At 35.8% G+C, this 14,587-nt stretch overlaps 1 protein-coding gene across 7 annotated transcripts in view; it reads left to right on the forward strand.

Moving 5' to 3' along the window:
- The window catches only part of IPO11 (importin 11), a 198,482-nt gene that overhangs the window by 95,328 nt on the left and 88,567 nt on the right, over positions 1-14,587 (forward strand). For all 7 annotated transcript variants that reach the window (XR_006202884.1, XM_042940046.1, XM_042940027.1 and 4 more), the window contains exons 22-24: positions 3,344-3,420; positions 11,225-11,304; positions 11,681-11,761. Coding sequence is in view for 6 of the 7 variants with exons in the window: in XM_042940046.1 (XP_042795980.1) it covers positions 3,344-3,420; positions 11,225-11,304; positions 11,681-11,761 (238 nt within the window). In the remaining variant the exon portion in view is untranslated. The remainder of the gene's footprint in view (positions 1-3,343; positions 3,421-11,224; positions 11,305-11,680; positions 11,762-14,587) is intronic.

Below are 14,587 nucleotides of genomic sequence, written 5' to 3' on the forward strand. Positions count from 1 at the left end.
GCTCCACATGGGGCTGTAACCCACAAACCGTGAGATCATGACTTGAGCCAAAACCAAGAATTGTACGCTCGACCAACTGAGCCACCTAGGCGCCCCAAGATTTCTTCCTTTTTAGAATAGTATGGCTTGTATTTGGGAAGCTAGCATAGGTAGGTAGTGAGAGTGACAATGACCTGAATGCTCTTTTTACTAAGATAATGACAATGGGAGGGAAAGAGTCACATGGAGTCTTAATTTGGGCCCAGTGACAGAGCTTCAAACGTATTCTGAGATTTAGAAGATGCCCATCAATTGTTTTCTCACTGAAATATCATGACTGGATTATGGTTTTTCTTTCGGTTTCATTTTTGTTTTAAAGGGGAATAGGAAAGAATTTTAAAAATCTTTTCTTTCATTTTATTCTTGAGAAATGGAATCATGGAATCATGGAATCAAATCCTCTTCTTGTTGATCAAAGTATCTAAAGCTACCACTGCTTGTGTGTGTGGCCCGTACTTCATTTTGTGGGTGGCTGCTTTCTTCTATGTCCCCCTTCTTCTTCCTAATTTTGACATTTAAGATTTGTGAAATAATTCATAGATACAAAGTAATAGGGAAGTCATATTGTTTGTAATTATTTATAACTTACATAAAATGAAAATCCATTTTCTGTACCCTGGTGAAGCTGTGGGAGAGTAAGAATGTCTGTGAAGCCCATGGTGTGGGATGTTTGTTGGATTCTCCTGTTTTCATTGCAGGGATGAGCCGGTGTACCAGTATTTTTTGTTTTCATTCCTTGGTTTATTTTCTTGTGGCTTGCTGTTTTTACAATCACGTTTGTATGTGACTCTACACAATGTATCTTACCTTCATATAAATTTTACAATAGGTGTTCTAACTTAATTTTTTTAGCTCCCTGTTCTAAGATTCACCCATATTGCTGAGTTTAATGGTGTGAATGTAACAGTTCGTTTACTCATATGCCATTTTGTCGGATGTTCAGATAATGCACCCTGAACATTTTTGTACATGAAAAAGTATGCAGATGTATGAGGCCTTATTCATGAGGTCATAGGTGTGTGCACATAGACATATTTCACTAGTTCAGATAATAATACTTACTTTCCAAGTCTTGATACCAACTTCTTCCTGTCAGCAGTGTGCAAGAGTTTTCACTTTTTTATAGCTTTGCCAGTATTTATTAGGTCAGACTGAAAATCCTGGTAATAGGGTAGGGGTAAAATTGTACCTTGTTTTGCTTATAATTTGCATTTGTAATTTTGGCTGTGATTTGATTACTGGTTGGGTACAATATCTTTTTATACTTTTAATAGTCAAGTTTATTGCCAATTTTTGTATCCTCTGGATCGCTTGTTCGTTTGTTCTATATGTTTTTCTCTTTCTAACCTCTTTTGTATATTCCTTTGAATACTGTTCCCTTTTCAGTTATATATATTAGAAACAGTTTTCTCCCACCATGTGACTTAGATTTTGACAATTTTGAGACATCTTTTGACATAGAGTAATTGTTAACTTTAATGTAGTCCTATTCATCTTTTTCTGTAGTCTTTCTTAAACCTAAAGCTATAAGTATGTACTGCTAACATCTTATAAAATAAAGACTTACACTTCTCATATAAATACTGGAATTAATTTCTGTATTTTGTGTGGGGTAGAGGCCCAGTAGCTTCCCACCAATGCCTGAGTTTTCCAACCTTTCTTAACCTAGGAACCGCCTCTGTCATAAATGAGTGGGTCTGTTTCTTGTGGTATTCTTTTTATATTAAATACATTAGTTTTAGAGTGAGTCATAAAGCAAGTGCCCCCCCCCCGCCATATGTTTTTTTTCTTGATAAATTTCTTGTTTATTCTTGGTCATTTGCCTTCTAAATCATTTTAGAATCCATTTTCCTAATTTCTAGGGGAAAGTCTATGTAGAGTTGAAGTTTTATTGATTCTCTATAACAGTTTAGAGAGAATTGACATCATTATGATGCTAGATGTTTGTATCAGTGATTCTTAAAATAACATCTATTTAAATACTTTGTTTCTAAGTTTTATTTGAGAGAGACAGAAACACTGTAAGTGGGGGAGAGAATTGACATGATTATGATGCTAGATTTTTGTATTAGTGTTTTTTATAATAACATCTATTTAAATATTTTTATTTTGTTTTTAAGTTTTACTTTATTTGAGAGAGACAGAGACCCTGCAAGTGGGGGAGAGTCAGAGAGAGGGAGAGAGAGAATCCCAAGCAGGCTCTGAGCTGCCAGCACAGAGCCCGACAGAGGGCTCAAACTCACAAAACTGGGAGATCATGACCCCAGCTGAAAGCAAGAGTCGGACACTCAACTGACTAAGGCACCCAGGTGCCCCAACATCTATTTAAATCTTAAGTATTTGTTTTGAGTGTAGAAACTGAGTTCATTTTTGTATGCAGTGTATTGATATTTACAGCATCCTTGTTGAAGTCGCTTAGTGATTAAAATACTTCATGAATTCTTTCTCTCTTTTCTGTCTGTCACACCTGTTGTAAATAAAGCCTATTTAACTTTCTCTTCTCACCCTTGTGTCTTATTAACTTAGTTGGCATATCATGTGAGGAACCGTCCATATATACACTCAGTAGATGGGAAGGTAGGCAAGGTAATAGAAGAAATTTTTTGAGATGTGATTCTGTTTTTCCAGAGAATGGCTTCAACATATCATTAGGTGTGTTTTCTTTGAGTATTGGATAGGTCCTCTCTTACCAGATTAAGGATTTACTTTCTGTTTGTAATAGGATAAGCGTTTTTATAATGAATGTTAGATTTTGAATAGGATCCCCTCCTACTCCTTTCTTGCAACTATTGTGACAATCATGTTTTTTTTTCTCCTTTAACTTCTTTGGGTGAGGGGTGAGGAAGTAAACCAAATGCACACTTAGGTGATAAACCACAACCCATATATATTTTATTTTTTATAGATTTATTCTTTCATATTGCCCAGTGTCTTGTTGAAAGGGCACATCAGTTACATGTGACAGAACAATATAAAAAGAACAAGACAATTTTATGTTTCCTTGACCATTCCATAATAATCATGCTTTTGCTGTATCATTAAAATTTTATTGTAAAGACATTTTGTAGTTGTAAATATTTTAATATGTAGTTACTTCCCTTACTATTTTTGCTGTGTATATAGAAAATAATAATGTGCGATGTGTAGATACGTTTTTCATTTGATACAGAAAGATAACTTTTGTAACTTGCTGTATTGTTCATTTTTCTTTCTTCCTTTAGATGGGACAGTTTTTTAGTAAGTTGTATTGTTAAGAGCTTAATGGCTATAGAAAGAGATTCAGCTATTTGTTTTTTCTTCCTAGGTTAGTGACTTTGGAAAACAGTCCATGTGTTACACCGGAGTTGCTTCGCATATTTCAGAATATGTCCCCCCTTCTTGGTATGTATTAAAATGTAAACTTAATACTGTTTTTGAATGCAGCCCTCCTTTGGGGCCTTATTGGGTGACTTTAAATTTTTTTTTTTTTTTTTAACGTTTATTTATTTTTGAGACAGAGAAAGACAGAGCATGAACAGGGGAGGGTCAGAGAGAGGGAGACACAGAATCTGAAACAGGCTCCAGGCTCTGAGCTGTCAGCACAGAGCCCGACGCGGGGCTCGAACTCACAGACCGCGAGATCACGACCTGAGCCGTAGTCGGCCGCTTAACCGACTGAGCCACCCAGGCGCCCCTTGGGTGACTTTAAATTATACCTTCCATTTTACACAAGTTCCTGATACTCACAAGTTTAATAGTGTTTTAATAGTTTGTGGATTTTTTTTCCTATATAACTTTGTAAAACCATTTCTACTTTGTGAAGAGTGAACACTAAATTTACTAAATCACTAAAAAAAGTCTTCTTGGAAATCTAATTCTGTGTTTAGTTTCAACTTTGTTAAAATTTCTGTGTTTCATAGCAGATTCTATAAAGTATTTAAAAGACAATATTATAAAACTGCATCTGTATACCGTGGTTTCATCCAGTTTGTTTTACAAAGTGATTTTATGCTATCAGATTTATGCTATCACAAAGGAGCTCTGTAAATATTTTTTTTTCTTTTTTTTAATTCTTAAATTTACTTTGAGAGAGAGACAGTGTGAGTTGGGGAGGGCAGAGACAGGGAGAAAGAGAATCTCAAGCAGGCTCCCAGCTTCCAGCACAAAGCCCAGTGTGGGGCTTGAACTCATGAACCGTGAGATCATGACTTTAGCTGAAACCAAGAGTTGGATGCTTAACTGACTGAGCCCCCATACGTGTTTCTAATTTAGCCTAAGGAAGCAACAATGTGAAGACTGTTAACTACTGGCAAATATTTATTGTTTGTTGATGTGTTACTTATGTATAGAGATGTGACATCATGAAGCTTAGTGTTCTTTTTGTCTTTTAAGGTTTATTTTGTGAGAGAGAGAGCATGCGAGCAGGGGAGGGGCAGAATGAGAGGGAGAGAGAGAATCCTGAGCAGGCTCTGAGCTGTCGGTGCAGAGCCATTCGTGGGGCTCTAGCTCACAAACAGTGAGATCATGACCTGAGTCGAAATCAAGAGTTGGATGCTAAACTGAGCACCCAGGCACCCTATCCCGAAGCTTGATGTTCCTGGAGCATCACTTGTGGCACATGGGATAGGGGAACTGGACACTCTGCAAGGAATGGGGCCTTAGTTTCTTTCAGCCACCTTGGATGAGATCTAATTGTTGTTCTGTTTTTCAATCTGAACATGGATTATGATGATAATTCTCAAGGAAATAAATACTTTTCTGTTAGATATCACTACCATTCACAAGTATGTAGTATTTTACATTGAAAAAATGAATAATTGTTCATGGAGATTTTACTTCGTGAGGGATTTTATCATTGGAGATTCACATTTTTTTTCTTTCCAAGATTTCATTTAAATTCAGGTTGGTTAACATTCGGTGTAGTATTGGTTTCAGGAGTAGAATTTAGTGATTCATCACTTACATATGACACTCGGTGCTTGTCACAACTGCCGACCTTAATGCCCATCACCTGTCTAGACCATCTGCCCACCCATCTCCCCTCCAGCAACCCTCAGTTTTCTGTATTTAAGAGTCTTTTAGGGTTTGCCTCTCTGTTTTTATCTTATTTTATTTTTCCTTCCCTTCCCCACATATCATCTGTATTTTTTCTTAAATTCCACATGTGAGTGAAATCATATGATATTTGTCTTTCTCTGACTGACTGACTTCAGTTAGCATAATACAGTCGAGTTTCATCCACATCAACTCATGGAGTAATACAAGGATTATATACGGTGCTATTTAGTCGCCTTTCTGGTTCTTTTCCAGTCTGTAAAATACTATCATTTATTTATAAAATGTAAAAATTTTTTTCCATTCATAGTATTCTTCAAGCATCTTTAATTCCTTCATTAGAACTTTGTATACACTAACTGAATATTGTCAGGAGAGGGCATTTATGGCAATATCTGAAGACTTTTTTCTGGGAACTTATTTGTAGTGAGCAGTTTTATTAGAGGCAGAAATATTGAGGTACAATGATGCACTGGAAAAGTAGATAAACTTTTTGAAAGTATCAACAAATGTGGATTAAAACACTATTAAAACTGATTAGAAAACATCTCATTTGCTGGGTGGTATTAGTGGGCAGATAATATAACTAGTCCTTTGTGTTTTTTTCTGAGATCTTCTGTTATCCTGTTCTTCATATAAATCTCAAATAATACCAAAATACCCATTGTTTTCCATTAAAGAGCCACTTGCCATTTATCATAAAGTGTCCTTATAAAAATGTTGAAAAAATTCCCAAAGATGAAGACTGTGTCAATAGATCACTTATTGCTAGTCTTGTAAGAAAAGTTGTGTCTGTCTTTAAGACACCACAGAGAAATAGAGTGGGAATCCTTTCATTTCCCTTAACTCTGGCAGAGGCCTTTTAGTTCTATTCTTCCTAACTTGGAGACCACATACAGTGCCATTCTGGGTAATCCACAGTTGTTCTTTATATTTGACCGAGGAATAGAAACCTCAACTGGAGCCATTATCAACGTTGTCATGAACAGGATTCAGACATTTTCCTTTATGGATATCTTCTTAAGTAAAAATGGCTGACTCCTGTTCACGACAAAGTGGATAGTCACAGTGATTTCACTTTACCTGTGTTCTTTGACCCCAAATTCAGCATACCTGACCTTTACAGTATAGCAGGAGAAGGGTTGGTACACTGGAAAAAGAGACATAAAAGCATTGACTAACCCTACTGTGATTTTATGACAGTATTTTGAGTGTAGATTTAGGTAAACACTATGGTACAGTTTACCATAGAAAGCTTTGTAGTTGATGCATAGTCTTTCCAAATCAGTAAGGACTTCTATGTGTTAAGAACATTCTCTGGCACATACTAAAGATTATTTAAGTATTTTGCAATTATATGTGTTACTGTTAATATTACTGTTGTTTTAAAAGAAAAGCTAACCAACCTTTTTAGGATTTGTTACTTAACTGGATCAAAAACTAGTGAAATTGTAGAGCACCTGGGTGGCTTAGGCGGTTAAGCATCTGACTCTTGATTTCAGCTCAGATCATGATCTCACTATTGGTGAGATCAAGCCCTGCCTTGAGTTCAGTGCTGACAGCACTGAGCCTTCTTCGGATATTCTCTCCCCCACCCCCCCCCCCTCTCTCTCTCTCTCTCTCTCTCTCTCTCTCTCTCTCTCTCTGTCCCTCCCTCTCTCCCTCTCCCTCTCCCTCTCCCTCTCCCTCTCCCTCTCCCTCTCCCTCTCCCTCTCCCTCTCCCTCTCCCTCTCCCTCTCCCTCTCCCTCTCCCCCTCCCCCTCCCCCTCCCCCTCCCCCTCCCCCTCCCTATCTGTTGCTCTCCCCCACCCACCAAGAGTACTCATACATGCACTCTCTGTTCCTCCCCCACAAACGCACGCCCTCTCTCTGAAAATGAGTAAACATTGTTTAAAAAAGAACTAGTGAGATTTCATCCTTGTGATATTGATATTTGATGTAAACTTTTTTAATTTTCAAAAGTTTTAAAAATTCTGTATTTTACAGATAGTAGCAGTGAATATAGATGATATAGATGCTTTTGAATTAGTTTATTCCCTGCTTTTCTCTTTGAAAGCAAACATGTGTAATTTGTTTTATGTATTATGGTATGTATATTTGGTTTGGTAATATGAAGAAATCATGTTTACACGTTTAGTAACCTTGACATCAGTGTTAACTTGAGTATTGTAAAACTAATTTCCACATACAGCATTTTGCGTATACATTCTTTTATATGAGGTTTAAAATTTACTTTGAAGTCCAACCAGAGTATTAATTTTAATCATTTAAGAATACAGATCAAAAGAAAACTTGCTTATCTTATCAGTGAAAACACATTCTTTCTTTTTATATCTGTGATTTTTATTTATTTAAAAAAAATTTTTTTAACGTTTATTCATCTTTGAGAGACAGAGTAAGACAGAGCATGAGCGGGGAAGGGGCAGAGAGAGGGAGACACAGAATCCGAAGCAGGCTCCAGTCTCCGAGCTGTCAGCACAGAGCTCAGTTCGGGGCTCGAACTCACAAACTGCGAGATCATGACCTGAGCCAAAGTCGGATGCTCAACTGACTGAGCCACCCAGGCGCTCCAATATCTGTGATTTTTAAAAAGTTACTTAGTCAATATGATAGCTATTACATTTTTATAAGTAGAAATAAAGCTATTGGCAGGAATTTTCTCATTTTCGTTTAAAATCCATAAAACCAACAATATTGAATATTATTAGATGTTTAAGTTAATGGTTTTTAAGATATGTTAATTAAGTGTAAATAAATCCAGGGCTAAAATTCATTTTATATCCTTTTTCCTAAATATATGTAGAATCAGAGGAATTTAAAGTAGAACCAGAGGCTATAATTAAAAGTAATTCAGATAATGTAGTTCTAAAGGCTTGTTTTTAAAATCCTTTAAATCTATTTTATAGTGTTAACTTAGTGTTCTCATTACTTACAAGATACATATCTGACTGGCTCTTGTCCATGTTACCATAAATGTCAAACTAATGTTCCTTGACCCATCAAATTTTTCTGCTGGTAACTTGCTTTCTAATTTGGAAGGGACTTTTCCCTCTCTAACTTCATGATAATGTAGGCTCTTTTACACATTTTAGCCCTCATATATTATCACAACTTGAAATAAAAAGAAATTGTGATAGTCACATTTCCAAACATAAACATTAAGTAGTATGGTTAGAGTTTTCTACTCAATTTTATTAACATTATTCAATAATTTGTTCTCTTTGTCCTATTACAGAGACTTTAAGAAAATAAATAAAACATAACATGAAGGTGCAGATTACAGGAGGAAAAGAATAGAGGGGGTAAAAAAAAGGATTTGCAGAGTATAAATTATAATTAGACTAATAGATACAAATCATATATGGACATAGCACAATTAGATACTATGGGTCAGAGATTTGCCTCTGATTTCATTCACAAGCTATGAGAGAAACACTTGACCACTTAAGTTAGGCGTTTTCAGTGTGGACACTGTTGACATTTTGGGTCAGGTCATTTTTTGCTTTGAGGTGCTGTCATGTGCATTGTAGGAAGCTTAGTTGCCTCCTTAACCTCATTCCACTAGACAGTTGTAACAACCAGAGTTTCCAGCCCTTGCCATGTATCTCCTGGGAGGGCAGTAGCCCCTGCTTGATAGCATTTGATTTAAATTATTCACAGGGTCTGAAAGTAAATACAGGGCACCTGGGTGACTCAGTCGGTTGAGTTTCCAACTCTTGATTTCATCTCAGGTCATAATCCCAAGGTTTTGGGATTGAGCCTTGCTTGGGATTCTCTCTCTCCATTTGTTCCTCTCTCCTCGGGTGTGCTCTCTCTCTCTATATATATATAAAATAAAACAAATAAAATAAATACGATCTCTTGCATGGTTGAAGTATGGCTCTTTTTTTTTATTAAAAAAATTTTTTTTAACCTTTATTTTTGAGAGTGAGGGAGGGAAAGAGCAGTGGGAGAGGGCTAGAAAGGGGGAGACGGAGGATCTGAAATCGGCTCTGACACGGTGAGCACAGAGCCTGACACGAGGCTCGAACTCACAAACCATGAGATGGTGACCTGAGCTGAAAGCAAGCGTTGGATGCTTAACTGACTGAGCCACCCAGGCACCTTAAAGCATAGCTCCTTCTGATATTAGACTGGACAGTAATTTTTCTTCAGAGTGTCCGTAGGAACTCATGGATATAATGAATAACGTTCGTTATACTTTAAACTAAATAAATTTATTAATTTTAAGTGTATTTTTAATGTCAGTATTTAATACTTGCTGATAATAGCATGTCCTAGAAAATTCAGTCAAAGCTAACCTTGGCATGATAGAGGCATGGAAAACAGTATGAAGTGAACTAGTCACTTGAGTGTTTGCCTCTCTAGATGCACCCAGGAATAGTGTTTAAAGTGTCTGCAAGAAGAGATGGACACTGTGGTTTTGGAAATTAATCCTTCTTAAATATTGTTCCCTTCATGGTATATATTGATAAGATTTTAGATGTCAGTGATTTAGAAATTACATTCCCTGATGTGCCTGTATTGTGGCCTTTTTAAGCTCTTATTTAAGCAAGACCTTTCTGCCTTACTTGTAATCATTGCCCATCTCTTTTTCAGTGTTGGTCTGCTAAACAGTGTGCCCAAGTCCAGACTTGACTTTCTCCTTGAGGAGAAAAAGACAATGAATTTCTTGTAAGAATTATTTTATCCAGGGGTGCCTTGAGTGGCTCAGTCGCTTAAGCGTCCTACTCTAGGTTTTAGCTCAGTTCATAATATCACCGTTTGTGAGTTCGAGCCCCGTGTTGGGCTCTGTGTTGATAGCTCAGAGACTGCTTGGGGTTCTCTCTCTCCCTCTCTCTATGCCCCTCCTCTGCTCCCACATTCTCTCTCTCAAAATAAATAAACTTTGAAAAACAACAACAACAACAGCTTTATCCAATATAAAGGCGTGCTCCTTTATCCAGAGATTTTGTCATCTTACGTGAAAAATATTTAGATGATAGCTTTTATTATTTCTATGTCTTTTCATTAGTATGGTAACAATTTCATCCATCTCTGTCCCTTCCACTTTTTTCATTTTAAACTGGTCTGTTGAATCCTAAAGTATGTACTGAATGTGCCTTTAAAAGACGTTTTGAGCTGGAAGTAAGATGGTCCGATACTTTTGAAAGTACATGGGAAGTTCTCATCCAAATAGAATGTCTTCTCACTTTGCTAGGATGGGAATTAATTGAGTGCCAGAGCCTAGGCCAATATTTTGTCAGAAAAAAAAATCTTTTTTAATCGTATTATAAGTAGAATTTTGAAAATATTAGCAACAAAGAATGGCAGATGTTAAATGTAGATTTTGGGGTCATGTTTTGATCTGTATAGTTATATACATAAGATCTGTAGTCTGTTGTATTATACGTGATAAGATGTAAAATAACACTATGAACATTTGATGATATACAATTTTAATAAAATAGCTTTCTACTCGAATAGCTAAAACACAATATCCTTGTGCTATTCTGGTAGTTACAGTTTTTTAAATTTATTTATTTTGAGAGAGAGAGCTTGCATGAGCAGGGTAGGGACTGAGAGCGGGGGAGAGAGAGAATCCAAGCAGCCTCAATGCCATCAGTGTGGAGCCCAATGTGGGGCTTGAACCCATTAACTGAGATCATGACCTGAACTGAAATCAAGAGTTAGACGCTTAATGGACTAAGTCACCCAGGTGCCCCTGGTAGTTACATTTTAAGAACATCTTTTATGTGTAAGTTCTTATAGGGGAGGAGATTTGAAGATGATCAAGGATTGAGAATTATCTAAATGGTTTAAGTTTTTGGAGTGTAACAGGGACTCTTTCCATAAGTAGGGCACTAGCAGTAGAAATGTAGTTTGAAACAAAAGGTTGGTTCATTTGGTTACATAATTCTTTTCTGAAGGGAAAAAAAGCCTGGTCCTTAATATCTTTTTCTGAATTGTTTTAACTAGTGGAGGTGTATGAGAAAGTACTCAGGTATAGGTTGATGTCAGTTTTTAGATAGCTATCTATATCTTAGTAGTCTGAATAGCACTCAGAAAAGATTTGTAAAGAAGGGTATATAACTTAGTTCTAAATAAATTGTTTCATTTAAACTGTGAACATTGAATTAATTTTTTCTTTTTCAAATAAATTTATTGGCAGAACTAAGTTCAGAAAACCTCAGAACCTGCTTTAAGATCATCAATGGTTATATCTTTTTATCATCAACAGAATTTCTACAGGTATGGTTTAGTAGTTTCTGCGTTGTAAAAATTTATGTAGTTATTTGATTGTTGCTCATTTGAAATCAAGAGGTACCTTTTACAAATTTTAAAGATCGCTCTATTACTTTAAAGAGAGAAAAAAACTTTGTAAGCCCTGTAAGGCAGATAGGATGCAGATAAATGTATCCTTATATTTCTGTAAAAATCAGTAAAGCGGTGAACTGTATTTTTATTTTCTAAGCTTTTCCTTCTTAAGAGTTCTAATTGAAACTTTATATGATTAGACCTTAAGTATATAATGCACAAATAGGTGATAGTTCCACATTGAATTTTTGCCTTTTTTAATACTGCAGATGTATTCATATGTATATTTTGACTTCTGATTGAATTTCAGACATACGCAGTAGGTCTATGTCAATCCTTTTGTGAGCTGCTAAAGGAAATTACTACTGAAGGTCAAGTTCAAGTGCTCAAGGTATTGTCCTCTGTTAAATGAATATTGTAAGTTTTCCATCTGTATTTTGCAAAATTGGACCTTCATTTGGGTTTGGATGATTGGCAAGAGTACTAGACAGTTTTTTCTTTTAAAGTTATTTAATTTCTCTGAACCAGGGATCTCAAACTTGAATGTGCATACAGATCTCCTGAGGATGTTGTTAAAATGCAGATTCCACGTTTCTGACAAGGTCCCTGCTGATGGGACCTTAATCAAGGCCCATTCCTCCTCCCCCATTCTGAAACCTTACTTTGTGTAGCAAGGCTTTAAAATGTTTATGAATTGTAAACATATATCGGTGTCATGTGATACGTCTCACTGCTCCAGTTGGTTAGCCTACTTTTAGGAAGAAATTTTATTATTATAATTTAGAACTTTTAATTTGTGTTGGCTATCATAGTTACACTACTAACTTGTATAGATTGTGTATAATTTACAATGAATATCAAATCATTGTGTTGTATACCTGAAAGTAATGTATGTTCTATGTCAGTTATACCTCAATTAAAAAAAAAAAAACTTTAAAAATAAACTGAGTTAATCTTTATGCCTTATATCTTTCCAGGTTAAAGATCTTTGTACGTTGCATATAATTTTGTATAATTAAGAACAGGCTCCGAGTTGTATATATTTATGTACTTAAGATATAACTAGTTTCAAATATATATATTTATAAACACATATGTGTTTATAAATATATAGTGAAATATATCTTTACATGTACATGTATGTGTGTGTATATACATAACGTTCACATGTGCTCTGTTTGTACTTCACAAGAATGTATATCCCCTTTTTATCCCCCTCATTTCTTAGCTGTGTTCTAGATCAGATACGGTCAGATATGCGAGATGGTTAGGTGAAGTGTTAATTATCATAACAAAGTATGATTTATTGTATGGAAACCATGGCATTTATTTAGGTCCTAAAAACTATATGATTTCCCCCCAGTGAAATAAAAAGTGTTTGCTCAAAGAGGTCCATTTTAAGAAAGGTACAATTGACCCTTGAATAAGGCAGAGGCTTAAGTTCGTGATGCTCTGCACATTTGAAAATCCAGGTTTAACTTCTGAGTCCCCATAAACTTCTAATAAACCCTGCTGTTAACCAAAAGCTTATGTAAATAATCCATTAACAAGTGTGTTTTAAGTTTATCTGTATTATATACTGTATTCTTAAAGTAAGGCAGAGAAAAAATGTTATTATGGAAATCATATGAGATAAAATGAAAAGACATGAGAAAATGCATTTACTGTACTGAAAAAATCTGCATAAAAGTGGAACTGCACACTTCAAACCCATGTTGTTCGAGAGTCAGCTGTATGTAACTAATGAAAGTAATTGTCATACTAATCCACAGTGTAAATGGTGGGGGCGTACTAAGCGGGTAAATGTGCAGATGGTAAAATCCTCTGTATTAACCACTGTGATAGCTGCTATGCATCGAATAAGAGTAATTATCAGTGTGAATTTACTGAAGCATCATAATATTTAAAGTGTTCTTCAGACATTTATTGTATACACGCACTTATAAAACTCCAGATATCCATGTTAATATGCTTATTGATTTTACTTTCATATTGGTTGCATTTGATATCTTTGGTGATTTTCATTTATTCACCAAGTGGGTCAGCAAACTTTCTGTAAAGTACCAGATAGTAAATGTTTTAGGGTTTGTGGGCCCATAGAGTCTTTGTCTCAACTATTTGTATCTGCCATTATAGAATTGAAAGCAGTTATAAATGATATGTAATTGAATAAGTGTGGCTGTATTCCAGTAATGCTTTATTGATAGGGTTATGGTTCATGGGCATAGTGTGCCAACCCTTGGTATTGGTATTTATTGCTTTCTTCTACTAGGCATAGGTGATAGGAAAACAGTTTCTGCTTTTAACTCATTTTGTTGGAGGGGAGTGGCAAGTAAACAAAACAGTCCCTATTCAGTGTTATTTAAATAGTGGCTTTGCATTAGAGGTATCTCAAAAGTTTAGTAGAGGTTATGGTTTCCAGATAAAACACAGTTTTTTTATTTGCAAATTATGGCAACCTAGGTTAGGATGAATTAGACAAATACCAAGTTAAATAACACAAAGAAGTGAGAAAGACTAAGAACAGAGAAAATACTGTGATGATTGTCTATTGAAGGTGAAGATAATGGTGGTATTTAAAACATATAGTAACTATAAATTGGAAGGTGTCCTATGCCGTAGTACTGAGGGTTTCACTTATCAGATGATCAGACAAGGGAGGTACCGGATCATATCATTAAGGACTATATATATTTCCCAGGGCCACTATAACAAAGTACCACAGTGTGGGTGACTTACAACAATAGAAGTCAACGTATAATAGTAATTACGTTTCTCATAGGGTTCTACGTACCAGAAGTCTAAAATCAAGATGTTGGCGTGGCCATGTTCTCTCTGGACTCTGGGAGAGAGTATGTTCCATGTTTTTGTCGTAGCTTTTGGTGATTGCCAACAATCTTTGGCTTCCTTAGTTAGTGCATGCATCATTTCAATCTCTGCCTTCCATTGTCACTTGACATTCTCCTTATATCTCTTTTTTCTCTTCTAGTAAGAATACCAGTCATAATGGATTGTGGGTCTATCCTAATTGTATCATCTTAACCTATTTATATCTGCAAAGACCCTGTTTCCAACTAAGGTCACATTCACAGGTGCCTAGGATTAGAACGTATTTTTTTGGCAGGAGCAATTCAACCTGTAACATTTACTGTTAAAAAGATGTCTTTTGTGTGTGGAGATGCAGCAAGGAGAACTTGACCTGAGTGTTTTGTAGATG

This window comes from Panthera leo, chromosome A1 (genome assembly GCF_018350215.1).
Source record: "Panthera leo isolate Ple1 chromosome A1, P.leo_Ple1_pat1.1, whole genome shotgun sequence".
NCBI classification, from domain to species: domain Eukaryota; kingdom Metazoa; phylum Chordata; class Mammalia; order Carnivora; family Felidae; genus Panthera; species Panthera leo.